Raw genomic sequence first — 19,630 nt, forward strand, 5'->3', positions numbered from 1 at the left:
GCCATTAGCTATTCTGAAATAAATTATTGTGTTTAAAATGATAAGAAGCAAGCAGGACATAAGGGAGGGCCTATCTCTTCCTGGTTGTCTTAAGGAAAAAGATAAACATTGTGCAGTTAAATGAAAATTCACATTTTAGAAAATGACTTGAGCAGAATTTTTAAGTTATTTATAATTTCTGGCTTTTAATGGTGAATTGATGTAACTTACCTTTGGAAGTAGGTACTAATGATCTTATTAGTTTTAATATAATGCTTTAGTAGTAAAGTCCTGATAAGTTTCACATGTTACCTCTTAAATCATTTATATGTAAAATATTTTATTAGATTTTCACTGCATTTTTTTCAATTATGCTCTTGTGTTTATATCCTTCTTAAAATAATTATTGCCTACCTAGAAAAGAGATATTCAATAATGAATCTCATAATTTAGTGTTAGTTCAATATTTTATGTAGTCTCTGAACTCATTGTTTAAATGTGACTGAGTTTGGGAGAAACTTGTCATTTCTGTCCGGTTCCCAAGAACCCTCCTGGAGACCATGTCCTGGGCGGACTTTTCTCTTCAGACCACCTTCAGAAACAGAATTTCCCCTTCCATTACTGGGAAGGCCATGAAGGTGGAACTGGGGAAGAATTATACTCTTCTTTGTGTTTGGAACACCTTTATATTTCTTTCAGTATCAGCACCCAGAGTAAAAACACAGTTAATTAGCATAATTTGGGGACTCCAAGACTGTGTTTTAATATCCTACTGTTCAAACTAAGCCATGTTGACACCTGCTTTGTCACATTATACACTTGTGAAACCCAGTCCATTGGTTAATTGATGAGTTCTGAAAATTTCCATGGAAAAATTATATATACATGTACCTGTGAGTGTGTAACTGCCTATTATTCTGATGAACTGAATCACTGAACTAATGTATATGGCATATTCAGCAACGGTTGAGCAGAAGACGACAAAATGAAATAATGGCCAAAATCCAGGCGGCTATCATACAGATTCCTAAACCTGCATCAAATCGTACTCTGAAAGCACTTGAGGCCCAAAAAATGATGAAGAAGAAAAAAGAAACAGAGGTAAGTGATAGTCTATTAAAATTGTGTGTTTATTTTAATAAAAAAAATGATCTCTCCTTAAAACATATAGACTTCCCAAAACTACTTATTTTATTTTCAAATGACCCCTGGCATTGTTGCTTCTCATTGAAACGCTTCTGCTATACGCATATTCAATCCATTTTACACTGCTGTTTGTTCAGAAACAAGGAATGTAGCTTCAGGCAAGGGATGACAGACTCCTATTAAATGACAGTACCGATCTGACCTCCTGCGCTGGGGATCCTGTGATCACTAACGAACCAGCCAGAGCGGGAGCTGTCACAATGACTCCATGGGGCACCTGGGGCCAGCGGAGGCGCACTGTGTATGTGCTGTGCCTGCCCTATGCTTTTACTCAATTTCTCCTCACCACGCTGCACTGTTTTTCTGTAAATCCTAGAAATGTTAAGTGATTTGCTTGTTATCAGCATATTTAAATTTAAGTTACCAACACAAGTGATATTTTGCCAGACCATACCAACTCTCAATCATTCCAGAGGATACAATCTGATCCTATTTCACAGGAGAGCAATACTACATTTTTACACGATTCCTGCAGTCTAGTCTGCATGCTACTATAATAATATCAATGATACTCTCTCCTGTGACCTAAGGAAAAGATTTATAGCTACCATTTACTGAGCATCTGCTACATGTCAGGCTATGGATTGAGCACTTCACATTATCTTTGATTTATCTGTAAGTGATTCTCTAGGTAGGGTATTATTTTGCCCATTTTGTATATAAGGAAACTGAAACTCAGAAAGCTGACATGTTTTACCCAAGTTCACAATGCTGGTAAACCAGAGATTGACAGGTCTCTCTGATTTCTAAAGTCACTGTATTTTATATTTTTCTACATTTACTTTTAATGTTAAAAAATCCTGTGCTTGGATTCCAAAAAATATTAGCCACACAGGTTTTCTTCAGACCCCATTTTAATAAAATACATAATTCTTATATTTCCCAGTGATTGAATTTTATTAATAAGAAGTGCAGTAGACAGAAGCAGAACTAAAATGAACTTTCAGAGACCAAATTAATAGTATACATAAGATTGCATGAGAAATGTTTAAAATACCAGAGACAGTGATTTTTAAAGAATATTTATATCCAAAAATGCGTATTCTCATTTTAAAAATTGCAATTAAAAAAGCTGACTCTAAGAAAATGTTTAAACAAAAAAATTATATCCTAACTCTTTGATAATCTTTCTTCTTATTAAATGCCCTTTTTTGCCCTGTCAGAGCTAAAATTGTGAAATGAATGATTCAGATTAGGCAATTTTCATATTATTTTAGGTATACTTAGCCTAGAGTTGCAGTAACAAATCAGAATGAAAAAGTATGTTGGAGTGCAGCTTTCCATATCTCACCTCTTAATTACCTTGAATTGATAGTGCATATCATCTTATAAATTTGAATAAACATGGTAAATGAAGACTTACAATGATTTTTAGAGGCAGAAAACTCTATGATTTTGATAATCATTTTTTTTTTCAAGGATGTGGCCAAAGAGATTGAGAAGTTTGAAGCATTACTGAAAAAGGATCTCCAGGCAAAGGAAAGGTGGGCTGTGAACTATTTTAATAATCACAAAACTACATTCTTTTCTACCTGCAATTTTTGAATATTTAGAAATAGTTTACCTGGAATAGGTGTTCCCAAGATCTTTTCACTTTGTAGAATCTTCATTAAGAGAGTAATGAAAGAAGATAAATGACTTAAAGTTCAGATTAACTGTTCATTAACAACTTTTGTTAAGTTCAAGAGGGAAAGTGTCTGTTATGATGCAAAGTTAAATTATTTTTCTATACTCTTGCTCTGCTTACTCTTGTAAGTTCCCACACATCTTTTAAATGCTCACCAAAATATTTTCAAGTTTAAATTTGTCACAGGAAATCCTTTATTAGACTCTAGGTGGTTTCTCCCACGTTGCACCCTTAGCATTTACCGCAAGGTTTCAGGAAACAGTTGTTGAATCAGCTTGCTGACCAAATGTCCCTAAATCAGTTCAGGGAATTTATTGCAAAAAGTGCCTGATTAATAGGCTTAATTTGCCCAGAGTTAAAGATATCTTATTAGGGGGTCATCGACTCACAGAACATAATTGATTAGGGACTCCATACATAGGAGCAACGTGAGTTTAGTTGTTGTTGTTGTTTTTCATTTTTACATGGAAACCACCAAACTCTACTCATTTATAATTTATAGACTACAAAATAAATCTTTGTTAAAGAAGAAAGACACAAATTATATACTCTATTCCCATATTAATATTTCTGAAAGAAGGAAATAGAGCCAAATGAAGAAGAATCAGATAAAGCTAGGAAAAGAAACAGTGAGGAAGTCAGGTATGGAAGGAAAATCGAGCAAAATGAATGCATGCAGGACCTTGCCCCTCACCTGCGGGACTCCTCATGCCCTAATCTGATTCCCACTCCCATTTTCCAGTGCCTCCCAGGCTCCGTAAGAAAACACAACCCAAGCCCGCTCACTCAGGCAGCCACCACCTGAACCCCACCATGTCCGCCTGACGCCCCTGAAACCCCTGGATTCCTCCCAACTCTTTCACTCATCTATCAGCCACACATTCTGGAGTGCTAAACAGACGGTATCCACCAGAACGACCATCTTAAAATATTGAAATATTTTGTTACTTTTGGCGGAACGGTATTCTCTGTAGCTCCGTGGCCGCCCCTTTCCCGGGACCCCACACAGTTTAGCCACCAGCGGTAGGTAACACCAGGCACAGCAGCACGCTCACCATTCGGCCGGCGGCGGCCGGAGCCCTGGCCAGGAGGCCCCGGTTCCGGATATCAGGAAGCCAGGTAGGCCGAAGTAGCCATCTCCAACCTCAACTAACTCCTTTTAGGAGCCTTCCCAGAAGTCCCACGTAACAGTTATGCTTACATCTTACTGGCCAAATTCAGTTACAATACCATACCTAGCAGAACGGGAGTTTGAGAAAAGTAGGTTTCAGCCAGGTACATTGTTTTCCTGAATAAAATTTGGGCTCTGTTTGGAGGGACGAAGGAGAGAAATAGCAGTGTCTATTGCAAGTCCTTTCTCTGTAGGAGCCTCCTCTTGACCTTTCTAGAGATTCCCTGCTAGGGACCACCAATAGGACTCCCTTGCTTCCCAGGGGCAAGGTAGGGCCTGGGAAGCAAAAGCCCCCGGACCCGTCCCCTCCTCTGTGACCAGCCTCATCAGAGATGGAAAGCCCTTCCCGTGTGCTCTGCAAAGAGCATCTTCTCTGATGGCCCTGCAATGGAAAAGGTTGGGAAGCGCTGGTCTAGAGCAAACTTAACACAAGCAAAAGCTGTGGTGCACTGCAAATTCTTAGCTTAGAACCAGGTGTGTTCTGGGCTTGTTGAGAAACTTTCCACTGGGTGACCCTAAGGAGCAGTTTCTGCAGCTACAGCCAGCTCCTGAGACAGTTCCTCAGGGGTGTCACCTCCAAGTGCATCTTCCTTCTTTTGTGGAAGAACAAAATGATGTCTCAATGCAGCCACACAAGCGTTCTGTGGCTACTTTCCCCCCCACACATACACATTCTTTATTTTTTAAGACAAAGAAGGAATGCTCTCTGCAGTTTTATTCCATAGCTGAGGTTGCTGGCTGCTGCAGGCTGATGTTTGGATACACACGTTTCCCTTAGCTCTTCCTGGCAACTGCGTTTTTTATATTTATAAATATGTGAGCACATGTTAACTCCATGGAGGCCTGGCAAGCAGACAGATATAAAGAAAACATAATTATTGCCCCCAATAAATCCACTTCCATTAAAATGAATACATTAAGAAAGCATCATGTAGCTTTGTGCAGACCTGTATTGTAATCAGAAAGCAGATGGATGGATGGGACAGATGGAGAGACTGACTGATAAATGGCGGAGGAGAAATACGTCAGTTATATTACTGGTAGCATAAATACAATGTCGAAAGAGCTATTAACCCATGCTCAATCCAGGACAAAGTCTTTTAAACAACATATTTATGTAAAAATATAATAAGAATTTTGATGAATGATCTAAAAAGTTGTGCCACATAATTTTCATAAGCACTTAATTATACTAAATTTTAATAAATAAATAGGGATAAACCTAGTCTTCGATATTACTGAGACTTTGACTGCTACTCAGTTTCTGCTCAGCGACTCTCAGTGACAGGATACAACTGAAGGTCAAGCCCCTGCTGATAAAATAACCAGAATTTTAGTGTATGGTTTTCAAAATTATATCACACTTGTGTAGTGCTTGTAGCATATCATTTGAAATTGAGCAGACATCAACTGCATGTCAGGCATACGAGGCACAGGTACAGAAAGCAGTAAAATGGGGTATTTGTTTTAGGAGCTCATATTTCAGCTGGCAGTAGCAAACCTGAAAACAATGCAGTGTAATATAATGTGATCTGTACTGTAAACATGTGATCATTACCTCATTAAATATGGATTAACTCTGCTTTTACAAGAGTATTCTCTCTATATGAGAATTAATGAGTGCTTAGTTCTTACACACAATAACATGTCCTTGTCTTTTGAATAAAATTGTTAATTTTTAGACAAATAACATAAAAACAACAATTGTTCATAATATTGAAATTCACTATTTCTTGGCAAGTCCCATTATATCTTGTACTATTATATTACATTGTTTATTTTTTAAAGAGGTATGTGGATAAGAATTGATTATTTGATCTTATAGACATAAAAATGTACCTGTTACTTTTAATGATAACTTTTGAATGAATCTATAAATGCTCTTCTACGCCACTATCTGTCTCACCGAATTAAGTGCATTTTCTTTGTGTTGACCACCTGGCACACACTATTCTGACCCTTTAGTTTTGGACATGAGGTAGGACAGAAGCCCCAAGGGAGGTCTTTTCACCTTGGGTCTCCAGGACTTGGGGGAGAAGCCGGGTCAGACCTGTGCTTATGAGTGTGGCGTGAAGAGCAAGTCAACTTTCAGCTGCTGAGCCTCCAGGAAGAGCCGGGTCGCGGCCCTCAGCAGTCCGTTAGTGGCTGGGAGCTCACAGAGCAGCTGGCATGTGCATAGGTGGGAGAGAGATAGTAGAAGGAGCCACCTTGGAAGTACTTTGTCCTGACATCGGTACACCTGACTGACCCTTGTGGAGGGATGCCTTCCCTGACCCCTGGGTTATCAATGCTGTACGACTGCTGACTCAAACCAGGAGAAGCAAGAGGCCTAGAGCCTGCAGGAAGAAGAGGGAGAAAGATCCAGAATGTCTGGGGTAGAGTGAAGATCATGAGACGTAAAAGACCAGGGAGTTGATGAGCCTAGAGAGAAGGCTCTGTACACTCAGGACCTCACAGAGATGAGAGTCCAGAAAAGGGGGGCGGCGGGGGAATCTACTGACAAGCTAGGAGTGTCACCCTGAAGTTCTAATATCTTTCACTGGAATACTTACATTAATAAATTCACAGAGTGCTCAAGGGGACCGTCTCCTGAGTTCTTCCCCCACGGTCACAAGTAGCGGCCTGTGATCACATTCTTTTTGGAATCTAAAATAAAAACTATTGTCCTTAGTGCATCCAAGGCTTCTTTAGATAGAACGGGCCAGACAACTGCTGATTTGTTAAACACTTACTCGGATGATGAATACATTAAAAAAATCCAAAAACGCCTTGAAGAAGATGCTTTTGCTCGAGAACAAAGGGAGAAAAGACGACGGAGATTGTTAATGGATCAGTTAATAGCCCATGAGGCGCAAGAGGTAAGATATTTAGATATTGGTTAAATGATAGTGTTGGAAATTTTACAAAATGCCATCTTTTATATGCACATTATGCATATAAAAATGCAGTTTTTTTATATACACACTATGTATATATACATTATGTATATATATGTATCGTATGTATGTATTATCTGCTGCTGTGACTCAAATGTCAATGGGACATCCTCACATCATAACAGCAAGTATACTCTGAAAAAAAACAAAAAACTACAAAAAACATTTACTAAAGAATGTAAGATCTGCTAAGAGTTGTACAACACTATGAGTGTTCTTAGTACCACTGAATTTTACACTTATAAATGGTTGAAATGGTAAATTTTATGTTTTGTATATTTTACCATAATTTAAAAAAAACACATAAAAAAGGAATCTAAAAACTATTGTCAACTATGTGTTGTCTGTTGTTAATTTTAGAAGTAAAGGGGAATGTGTTTTCTCAGTTTTATTGAGGCATAATTGACAAAAATTGTATATACTTAAGGTGTATACTGTGATGTGTTTATATATATATGTGTATATATATATAATTGTAAAATGATTACCATAATCAAACTAATTAGCATGTTCATTACTTCACATAGTTACCACTTTTTTGTGTTTGGTGAGAATACTTAAGATCTAGTTTTGTAAGTTAAACTTTTTTGGATTCCATGTATGAGTAATATCATGCAGTGTTTGTCTTTCTGTGTCTAGCTTATTGCACTTAGCATAATGTCCTCCAGGTTCATCCATGTTGTCACAAGTGGCAGGATTTCCTTTTTTGAGGCTGAATAATATTTCATTGCATATGTATACCACACTTTATCTCTTCTTACATTGACGGACACTTAGATTGTTTTCATATCATGGATATTGTGCATAATGCTGCAGTGAATACTGGGGGCGCAGATATCTGTTGGAGATACTGATTTAATTTCCTTTGGATATATATACCCAGAAGTGGGATTGTAGAGGCATATGGTAGTTTTATTTTAAATATTTTGAGGAAGCACAAGACTGTTTTCCATATTGGCTTTTCTAGTTCATAGTTTTACCAATAGTTTATACAAGGGTTTTCTTTTTTCCGCATTCTTGCCAACACTAGTTATCTCTCTCTCTCTCTCTCTCTCTTTGTTTTTCTTGAAAATAGCCATTCTAACAGGTATGCGATGATATCTTGTTATGGCTTTGATTTTAATTTCCCTCATGAATAGTGATGTTGAGCCCCTTTTCATATACCTTTGGCCATTTGTTTGTCTTGAGAAATGTCTACTCAGGTTCTTTACTCATTTTTTAATTGGGTTATTTAATTTCTCTTCTTGCTATTGAGTTGTTTGAGTTCCATGAATATTTTGAATATTAACCAAAGTATATAATTTGCAAATGTTTTCTTCCATTCAATAGTTTGGCCTTTCACCCTTTTGATTGTCTCCTTTGCTGTGCAACAACTTTTTAGTTAGATGCAATTCCTCTTGCCTGTTTTTGCTTTCGTTGGCTCTCTGCTTTTGGTTCATATCCAAAAAAAAAAAAAAATCATTGCGTACTCTAATGTTAAGAAGTTTTTTCCCCTATGTTTTTCTTTCAGTAGTTTTATAATTTCAGGCCTTATTAGTAAGTCTTTAATCCATTTGAGTTGATTTTTGTACATGGTGTGAGATAAGGGTACATTTTCATTCTTCTGCATGTGAATATCCATTTTCCCCAGCACCATTTGTTAGACTGTCCTTTCCCTATTGTGTAGCCTTAGCACCCTTGTTGAATCTCAGTTGACTGTACGTGTGTGGATTTATTTCTTGGCTCTCTAATCTAGTCCATTGGTCTATATGTCTGTTTTTATGCCAGTACCACATTGTTTTGATTCCTGCAGGTTTGTAATATATTTTCAAATCAGGGAGTGTGATATCTGCAGTTCTTTTCTTCTTGCTGAAGATTGCTTTGGCTACTTGGAGTCTTCTTATGGCTTTGTATGAATTTTAGGATTGCTTTTCTAGGTTTATGAAAAATTCCATTGGAATTCTGATAGTGATTATTGCATTGAGTCTGTAGATCACCATAGGTATTATGGACATTTTAACATTATTAATTTTCAATCAATGAATATAGTGTATCTTTCCACTTATTTTTGTCTTCTTCAATTCTTTCCATCAATCTTTTATAATTTACAGTGTACAGATCTTTTATTTTCTTAGTTGAATTTGTAAATATTTTATTATTTTTGATGCTATTATAAATGGGATTGTCTTCTTAGTTTCTTTTTCAGATAGTTATTGTTAGTGTATAGGAACATGACTGATTTTTATATGTTGATTTTTTATCCTAAAAGTTTATTGAATTTGTTTTTTAGTTTCAACAGTTTTTTTCTTTGTCTTTTGAGTTTTCTCTCTGTAAGACCATGTCCTCTGCAAACAGAGATAATTTCATTTTTTCCTTTCTAATTTAGATCACTTCTTTTGCTTTTTCTTGCCAATTTGTCTGGTTAGGACTGTTAGCTGTGGTGACAGTTTTTATCATGAAAGAATATTGAATTTTTTCAAGTGTTGCTTTTCCCGCATTTATTGATGTAAAAAAGGGAACTTTTTAAATGAAAACAACATGGAAAAGTTGTTCATCAGCTTGTACCTTGCTCTGCTCCAGTGGTCTCAAAGTGTGGTTTTGGACCAGCAGCATCAGCATCCCTGGAAACTTCTAGGAACCTCAAACCTAACAAATCAAAAACTCAAATCGCAGCACTAAGGTGAGGCACAGTCATCTGTGTTCACAGGCCCCTGCGTGACTCTCTGTAACCATATTTGAGAATCACTGGTCAGCTCTTACTCCAAACACTATTCACTGAACCTCTCCTGTGCTCTGAGTGATTGCGCCAGTCTTAGGATACAACAGTGAACAGAACAGTGAGAAACCTGCTTTCTCAGAGCTTGCTGTTTGGGGCAAGATCTATAAACTGCATCAAGGCAAGAAGGTGCAATGAAAGTGTCAGGAGGGACAGGTGACACATAGGAAGGAGTGCAGCCCTGGCTGGGTTCAGAGATGGCTTCTGGAGGGCGCTAGCACAGGAGCCTGAGGAAGGGTGGGGAGTTAGCTAGTTGAGGTGGGGGTGATGGTGGGAGAGGCAGCTTCCCGCCGAGGCCAAAATGGCGGAAGGTAGAATGTGTTTCCAGCGCTTTACTCACCAAACTAACATGTCACCTGAAAGGAGTCACCAGAGGCCAAATCAATGAGCCTTGTAAGCTGTGCTAAGGGAAATAGGATGGTTTATCCCAAGGGGAACCAGGGTGACAAGGTCAGATTTGCTTTTAGAAAGACCCCTCTGGCTCTAGTTTTGAGAATAGATTACAGGAGGGCAAAATAAGCTCTAGCTGTTGCTGTAATCCAGGTAAGACATGATCATGGTTTAAATTTAGGGTGGTGGCCATGGGGGTAGAGAGAAGTGGCCCCAGAAGCTATTTTAGAAGGAAAATTAACAGAACTTAATGATTCATTAGACATGAGAGAGTGAAAAAGTAGGATAGGAGGTGAGCTGGGCAGCTGGGGAGATAGAGATGTCATCTGCTGTGACGGGAGAGATGGCAAGAGGGACAGACTTGGGGAAGACGGTGGTTTGAGTTGTGAATGTAAACAAGACAAGTATGTATGTCCAAAATACAAAAGACCATTTGAAGATACTTCTTTTATTCCCCTAACTACAGCTGGTCTGCTCAGCTGTTCTGTTAACTGAAGGGAAGTACAGGTTTTGTATAAGTAAGAAGTAAAACTATCGGTGGATTTACTGCTCTCTTGGTGAAAAATTTCAAAGAACAACTCTGCCATCACTTTGTGCTAAGAAGTTATTTCCCATTTCAGATTCACATGTACCTTTATCCAGTCCTTTGATCATCTTTCTTTTAAATTAGAAGAATTACAAATTTTGAAAATTAAAGGATCAAAAAGTAGATTTTAAAACGTCTGCCTATTTCAAATAGAGTTAACTGGCAATGGAATTTTGGACACACTTTCATTTGTTACAAAACACTTGTGTGTTAGCCCCTAGGTTTTTTTCTTTTTATAATCTAGGTCTGATAATATACCTGGAAAATGGGGTTAAATAGATATCTGGACTGTGCTGAGCACCTGACCATAACATATCACTCTATGAGAAAATATAGCCCACATTTTAGAGGAAAAAAAAAAGTCTATTTCTAAAACATAAACTACTTGTCCAATGAAACAAAAAATCTAAATCTTTTCCACTCAACTTTTGGGTGCTGGTCTTCATACACTTGATAATACTTCACGATGAAGCTTCATGTACATGAAATTCACTCATCCCTTCAACAATTTTCATTTCTTTTTAAAATCATAACGTGCTGTTATTCAAACAATAATCAAAATATATCTGGCCAATTCAGTTATGACAATATCTCATCTTGACAATAAATTGCCTTACCCTATAAACACAGCCAAAGGCAGAACATAATCTATATTACTATAGAATTCCTTCAGAAAAATAAATCAGGGTTGTAGTTTTAAAAAAATATGGCTGTGACTATGCTTCTGTGTCCCAAACCAGCCACTCTGTGGTCAGCAGTTTGAGCTGCTCGGCCGCGCTGTGCTCTTGCTGGGGTCAGATGGCCTCACTCAGACGTCTTGGGGCAGCGGGTGGGTTGGCGGGGGCCGGCTGACTGGGAGAGCTTCGTCAGGACCAGCTGGGCAGACTGGTGCCGCTCTCTGTGGGGCAGGGGTACTTCCTGGCAAACCAGAAAATGTGGTGGCGTGGCAGGGGTCACAAGAAAGTCAGACACCCAGGTTTTTGTTGTGTCTTTGCTAATGTCTCATTGGTCAGTTCAAGTCAACAATCACCCCAGACCCCATATTTAAGGAATGGAGAAATAGATTTTACTTTTTGATGGGAATATCTGAAGGATAACATTGCAAAGCTATGGGAGAAGGAAACTGAAGAACTTGCAGCCATTTTTACATTCGGGCTCACCACCACCTAGATCACAAAAGGAAACAAATGATTAACATTAAAGCTTCTAGAATTTTATAGCTAGATGGGACATATCTTTCAAAGTCATTTATGATTTTATTTTTTTTAATCTGATACTTATTACTCAACAGGAAAAAATATCATCTTTACTCTCAGTTGAACTTTTACTTAATCTACATTTTTATAGAATTCCCAGGTTCGAGTTTTGATATTTACCACAGAGTGTTGTTGTTGTTTTTTATATCTTGATTCTGAAAACATATATCATATTTCTCTCATAATCTCATGGTGGGAGAGAGGTGAAACAGGGTCATTAGTGATGTCAGATTTTCTTCTTAAATCATTGGATTTTTGAGAGTTAAATGGACAGCTCCAATACTTGAGTTTCTTCTAACTTCTCCCTCTTAAGAGCTTTAATTACCGCCTCCTTCCACATGATGTCTCTGTTTAGACAAGTGAGGGGGCTCGAAGGGCCTCTGCCGATCACCTTCCCCCTCAACCTCTCATTTTACCTGAAGGAAAGAGGCCCTGAGAGTCTGAGGCCCTTGCCCAGGGGCACGCGACCAATAAACAGTAAAGTTGAGGCTGCACAGGCCAGGGCCCCTGAAATTTAATGCTTTTTCTACTGTTCCCTTATTGCTTTCCCTTTAATTCTCTTAAAGGGAGTCAGGAGAATGTATCTAGTTTCTCTTTCAGATCGCAACCCTTGAGACGGTCAAACCGAAGCAGTAGGTGATTTCCCCTTGGCCTCACCTCCCGTCTTGCCTTTCTGTCAGATTTTTGCTTTTCCTCACACAGGTATTGAAATGTCCCCACTGGGAACTAGTCAGATCTGCGATCTTCAGCCAGACAGCGTGTGCATGTGTTTTTACAACCCGCATTTACGTTAACAGTACACGTGGCGCAATTCCACATTTCCGTAAACATACTCATAAATTGAGAATTGTGCCCCTTGTTTATAAAACCTTGAAAACAATCCCCTGATTTACCAAATTTTAAAGGAGGTAATAATTCATTTAACATAATTGGGAGTTACAAAACCTTCATGCGTCTTCTAGATACCAAAAATATACAACCTTTGTTGGGATTTTTTTTTTTTTTTTTTTTTTTTTATGATTCAATTTTGCCGTGTTCCAATTGTATCGAGTGGCAGAAACTGGTGCAGATGACTTCCATGCGTTGTACACACTATTTACATACGGGCGCCTTGGGCCCCTGGGAGACGCGGACGCGGGCCCCAAAGTGACTGTCCCCTCTGATGGTGTCCTCAGGAGGCGTACCGCGAGGAGCAGCTGATTAACCGGCTCATGCGGCAATCCCAGCAGGAGCGCAGGATCGCCGTGCAGCTCATGCACGTGCGGCACGAAAAGGAGGTTCTGTGGCAGAACAGGATTTTCAGAGAAAAACAGTATGAGGAAAGACGACTGAAAGAGTTCCAGGATGCTCTGGATCGAGAAGCGGTAAACAACATCTCCCTTAAAAAATCTTTCTAAGGTTACTTTTGATTCTTTCTACCAAGTCCAGGTAAACAAAGCTGTAGATGTATGTTACCAATCACTGAATAAGAGTTCATTTTTAACATGATCTCTATATTGTCTCCCCGCTCTCATGTTTGTGTAAGTGCATTGGCAGCATGTGTATCATCTACTACACCCTATACTCTTTCCCTTTAGTCTTGGTTCTACAGCTCTTTCATGCTCACCACCGGTCCTCATGTCTGCACGAACCCTGATCTCAACTGTCCTCTTCAAGAGCTGTAAGAATTATTTGGATAATTGTTTCATTCCTCTTTTTTAGACAAGAGTAAATTTAAATGGATGGAGTGCCGCTCGCTTATTTGGAAATGATGCATTTAGCTAATCTCTGTCCATTTGAAGAACACATTTGCTTCACAAGCTCAGTGAACTAGGTGCAGGATAGCAAGGCTTTTATAGCAGGACTGGTCTCATGATGATGAGAGCATTAACCGTCTTTAGCTGGGCTTGAACTGGCTTCAAAGGGCTGGACGCTCAGGCCTGCCATAGCCTGAGACCAGGCCTGGGCAGCTCCAAGGTACCTGGAAAAATTCCATGCCCTCCTCTCACATGATTCCCTTTTCTGAAAGCTGAGGACCCTGCCTCTCTGCCATCCTGCCCTTTGAGATGGCTGATTTCACAGTTTGAATTTGTCACCCCCCCTTCAACTGTGGCTAGTGCATGAATAGGAACCAAAGAAATAAATGTTGAATCTGTCAAAGGAACACTGTCGCCTCTACCTTCCAGTATCATTCACTAAATAAGCAAAATACGTTTTATTCCCTACAGCATGTGAGAGTCTACTGCTTCCCTTTTGTGAAGGACATTTTTTAAATTATTATTTTTAATTGTTCTTGTTCTTGTAGTTTTGTTATTATTTATGGTGGGAGAGTCCTAGAAGTACCTTAAAATTTATGACACATTTTGAAATTTGTTATGATGTTCACAAGCTGTTAATAGTGTTTCATGTTCTTAGAATGAATAGAATTGACTTCCGATCACATGGTCACTTTCCGTTGAGCACTATTGTGGGAACACATGCCTGGTTTTCCTCCTGTTTCTTTGGCCGCTTATCCTTGGCTTCCATTGTAGGCACATTCTCCTGTAATAGCAAAACATTTACTGTCGGGGTCCTTAAAGCTTAGTCCTGGGCTGCCTCCTTCTCTCCTCTGCTATTTCCTCAGACGATCGCTCCCACAAACAATCCCAGGGGTACAATTACTTCACTAGACATCTGACTCATGCATCTGTGTCTCTGCTCTCTGGTGTGTGCATATATATGATATCTCTCATCATATATCTCAGATGCACCTCAAATTCAATATGTTAAAGCCAAATTTATGACCCCTATCACTATACTAGACTTCCTCAAGCTTCCATATCTCAACAAATGGCATTGCCATTTATTCACATGTACAAGTCCAAAAGCTCAGGGCCCGTTTCAGGTCTGTTTAATCCTCCTGCCTCCATCCAAAACCTCACTAAGTCCTGTAGATTACGTGTACTAAATATTTATCTTTTCAGTGGGTCCATTTCTCTCCATGTCTAACCCCCGCCCCTCCGCCACTCTACTCCGGTTGGAGTGAGCAAGGACCATAACATTATTTATGCTTGTTAAATCAACCTCAACTGAACTCCAACAACTCACCTCTGCCCACAGAGATGCACAGTGGCCAGGTCACAGGGCCAAGTCATCAGGGAGACATGCCGGTCATCAGGCACAAGCCTGGTCTGTTGCCACTGAGGTTTACCTCCACTTTACCCTCACTGGGTTAAGTTTCAGGAGGCAAGTCTTGTTTCTGTAGCGCATTAGCACAGGATAGGATTTCTCAAGGAGCAGGTAGAGATGTTTGAAAAGCAGCATTGGTCATGCTGAGTTTAACCTTTGTACTGGTGTGAAGAACAGGTTTACTAAATAAAATAATAAGACAAACCAAGCAGAGGGTAATGACAAACTGCTTAGGTATTTTATTACTTTCTGCAGAAATAGATGTCTCTGTGTATGACATTTTTCAATGTATTAAGGCTGTAACAGCATAAAGTTTTCTTGTTGACCAAGTGCATTTAACATTTGTTGGCAAATGTGTGATAGTTTCAGGTCAGTATAATCAGGAGATTTCCAGAATATTTTCTAAGTATGAATCAGTGTTCTAGAACTGTCCCAGGAAAGGACATCGGGCAGAGAGGGTGCATCAGATGAAGGATCGTGAGATGGGTACAGAGAGGCCAGATGCGCTTGGGGTCTGGCTCCGACTTGCCTACTTTTCTTGATCCGCAACTCTCAATTTAGCCTGTGAAATCAGGGCTTCTTTTAAAACACTTCCGATTCAATTTCTCATTAATCCACATTGGACTTTCCCTGCTAGGCCATTTTTCTCTATACTATGTTTTGATGATAAGATAAGCTTTGAGGGGAACATTTCCAATATTCTCTTTGCTATCATGCTCACTGCTTAATGTGTTAAGGGAAAAAAACGCTCTATAATTTATTTATTTATTTTCCTGGTGTGAAAGGACATTTTACTCTATTTTGAGATTTTTTGGTTATTGAAATAAAGACATCATTTTTGTTTGAATCATTGCACAGTTAATGGTGACTTAAAAGTGTCTTTGTTGTCTTAGGCTTTGGCAAAGCAAGCCAAGATTGACTTTGAAGAACAAGCCATGAGAGAGAGGGAGATCCATGAGCAGATCGTTGTGGAAAGAGCTCAAGCTCGTTACCAAAAGCATTATGTAATATGTGCAGCAATTTTGGATCAGATACTTGATTTGTCCACGAAAGTGGCAGACTATCGAATGTTGACAAATAAGTAAGTACTGTCTTTTATAATTAATACAGTAGAGACATCACAGAGAATGAGAAAGATAAAAGATTGTAAAGGAGGCAATAAATTGTTAAAAGAGACAAGAATGTATCATGAAAGGAAGACTGAGAAGTGGGTACCTTGATACTGACTTAGTTCACCCACTGACTAGCCTTATTTAACATGTATTTATGTCTTTTACATTTAAATTTTGTGTCTCAATTCTCTGTAATTTATCAAGACAACTATGATAACTTATTTAAAATACTTGGAACTTTCTAGAAAACTGAAATTGTTTAAAGATTATTTTACTAATAATTAATGCTATTTAAAAGAAAATACTCAACAAAACAAAAAATATTAAGAATATGCCAAAATAGGAACAAAGGAAAATCTAAATTAAAGTAGAAAGTTAAGAGCAAGGGATAAATTGAAGCACAGTTATACAAGCAGCAATAGATTTGCCAGTTGCTGCAACTGAGCTACAGATTTTTCTGAGTTTTCTGGTGGCCAAAGCAAAGAGGGAAATACATAGTTGTCATTTTTATGTCAAATAAGTGACTTAAAAACCAACTTATACAGCACAATGTATTAGTAAGTTCAGAACTTCCCGTGTGTTACTTTGATTATTGTAATATTTCACAGAGGCATATAATAGACTGCCTCTTACTATTCTATAAATCCTGCTTCATGAAAATTGAAAACAGATTGTCTATATAAAACCATTTTATTTTAACTTAAAAAAATAAATAAATTTTTAAAATTTCAGAAGTATAGATACCAGAGAACTTTTAAGGAGGCTTTACTTGGAAAATGTATTTTTTAATTGCAACTGCATATGATAATTGTACATGTACAAGGGTGGGCAAAAGTAGGTTTACAGTTGTGAGTACACAAAACTGTTTATTCTTATATTACTTATTAATCATTGTACTAGTTATTTGTATCACAACTGTACATCTACTTCCCCCCGTATGTTAAGATTTTCTTAGTCTTCATTACTAACAGTCAAGAAAAACTCATTTTAGTTTCTCTATGCCCTGCACTAAGCAAGATATTATCTGTGTGTGTGTGTGTGTGTGTGTGTGTGTGTGTGTGTGTGTAAAGCAACAGGTATGTTTTTGATAAGACTGTTCCTTAACAAAATTGTTAACATTCAGATAATAGGCTATTAATTCAGTAAGTGCAGGATTGAGTTTGGACAATATATCAGTTGTTATAATTAGTAATAATAACACAATAAGACAACCCATACATTAGATTTTTCTGTTACAAATTATATGAAAATATGTAAGCCAACTGGTATTTTAAAGGGGTCCTGGAAAGTATTCCATGTTTATTTTGCATAGGAAGACACTATTGCTGGAGCATTTAAATGATTTCCTAATGATGCAGAGCCATTTAATAAGACAGGAGAGAATCCAAAATCAAAGTATTGTGATAGTGCTAATTATTTTTTAATATATTGTTCTGTTAGTTCACAGTCAATTAGAAAGCTTGAAGAATCAGTGGCTTTAAGAAACATTAATTGATTCAAACCTACATGATTCCAGACATTTCATTAGCCATTAAGAATATAATAGCAAGCTGGAACCCCTGTTCTCAAGCAGCAGACCCTGGGAATGGATACTATGATAGACTAAGGTTTAAGGCATATATTTGACTAACCATTGATTCACCTCTTCTTTTTTTTTTTTTTCTGTAGCCTGATTCCACATAAATTGATGCATGATTGGAAGGAACTGTTTTTTCATGGGAAGCCCATTTATGAGCAAGCCTCTATTAAGGATGTACTAATTAAGCCCTCTGCAGAGCAACTTATAGAACTGGAGAAAAGGGACTTGCTAGATAACAATGATTATGAAGAATATAAGGTACAAACTAAGGTGAAATAATTAGGGAGAACGCAATGTAATAAATGGTGTTTCCTTAACATTATTTTGTGATATTATTTTATTTTCTTCCTGTTAATAAAAATGGGCATTTTATGTTTGCACTTTTCCCTTGGTTTAATTGGTATTATAGTACTAATTTTAAAAGCCTAACTATTTATAATCTATTATCTGTTACTCCCATTAATATTAAGAGTGTTTGGAAAAACAAATAATACATTGTCTAGGCAGATAGATTCAGAATTTTTAAAAAATATTTTATTTATAAGTATTTGATGAGCTGTCTACCTTTGCTTCAAAAACCCTTGTTAAAAGATATTTCTTTAAAAATTTATCTAAATACTATATTGTTCTTGGAGGCAAATGAAAGAGAAGTTCTGAGCTTTATGAGTGACATAGATTCAAATACAATTTTATTCAAAGATTTTTTAAAAAATGTATTGGGTGTCAGTTGTCCTTCTAGATGAGCTGCTGAAACACTTTTGGGGTTAGACAGACCAAGGGCCTTCACGGGCACTGCCAGGTGCTAGCCACAAGACCGCAGGTGGCCGGTCCCTGAAGTGCTGAGACTCCATTTCCCAGTGTGTGAATTGGCAATACTGATATACTTACTTTATTCTGTGGTGGTGAAACTTAAGGTAATATGCATTGAACATTTAGACAATTGCACTGCGTGTTGGATGCAAACAACACCTATCAGTTTCCTCACCACCCTGCTCTCCCCACGCCGCTTTATCTCACCTTTAGAAGGGAAAATGTGAAATTAGTAGCTGTTGGATAGATGTTCTGGGTAGATGAGCAGCAATGGAAGGAAGGATGAAGCTTTTTATTATTAGAAGTAGTGAATGAGCCCTTGAAGGGCAGTCAGTGCAACATGAAAAAAAGAGATTCAACCCAACCATTTGTTGAATACTCAGTGAACACTCAATAAATAGTTGATGAAAGGATGGGTGAATAAAGTAAACGAGCAGGGCAAAGTGTAAAATAGCACGATATGTAAATTTTGAAAGAAGATAAACTTATGAAAAAAGACAAAGAAAATGAGATTATGAGAAACAATGTACACCATATTTTAATTGGATGATTCTATATTTGTATTACTGAAAGACCTAATGTCAAACTATTATTTAAGGATTGAGAAGAATCTCACAAGATATGTGTGCATATTTATTTTGTTTGGCTGTAGAATATGCTAGAGGTAGTATATCAGCCTAAAGTATAATCCTACAAAATAAAATGCTTTGACAATATCAAGCTATGTAAAGGTATTTCCTTCCACTGTAAATTGTCATTGCATTTGACAGAGTTTGCTGATTCATGGAATATTGATTTCTAACTTATTTCTAAAACAAGCTCAATTTACTTTACTCTTGTTCTCATAAATCAGGAGACCTGGTAGCCTGCAGTTCAGCAAAGATTTGTCTTTTTAATTTTTTTCTTGTTTGGGAAATCGTTACCACAGGAACATGCTTGTCTTACCCACATCCTGAAGCAGCCCATATGTTTCTTCTGCAGGAAATTGTAAACTTTTGTTAGGAGTATGTGAGCGTCTGGCAATGCAGTTTATTTTGTTTATACCCTTTCCTGTTTTTCTGGAAATGAACATTACT

At 37.8% G+C, this 19,630-nt stretch overlaps 1 protein-coding gene across 1 annotated transcript in view; it reads left to right on the forward strand.

Annotated features, from left to right (window-relative positions):
- Nucleotides 1–19,630, forward strand: part of SPEF2 (sperm flagellar 2) — a 142,323-nt gene that overhangs the window by 17,454 nt on the left and 105,239 nt on the right. Inside the window, exons 5-10 of the mRNA XM_054584011.1 lie at nucleotides 940–1,080; nucleotides 2,605–2,669; nucleotides 6,655–6,841; nucleotides 13,082–13,270; nucleotides 15,947–16,134; nucleotides 17,834–18,002. Coding sequence (XP_054439986.1) covers nucleotides 940–1,080; nucleotides 2,605–2,669; nucleotides 6,655–6,841; nucleotides 13,082–13,270; nucleotides 15,947–16,134; nucleotides 17,834–18,002 — 939 coding nt within the window. The remainder of the gene's footprint in view (nucleotides 1–939; nucleotides 1,081–2,604; nucleotides 2,670–6,654; nucleotides 6,842–13,081; nucleotides 13,271–15,946; nucleotides 16,135–17,833; nucleotides 18,003–19,630) is intronic.

Source organism: Pteronotus mesoamericanus, unplaced genomic scaffold (assembly GCF_021234165.1).
Source record: "Pteronotus mesoamericanus isolate MK-2021 breed Mesoamerican mustached bat unplaced genomic scaffold, CSHL_Meso_final contig_75, whole genome shotgun sequence".
Classification (NCBI taxonomy): domain Eukaryota; kingdom Metazoa; phylum Chordata; class Mammalia; order Chiroptera; family Mormoopidae; genus Pteronotus; species Pteronotus mesoamericanus.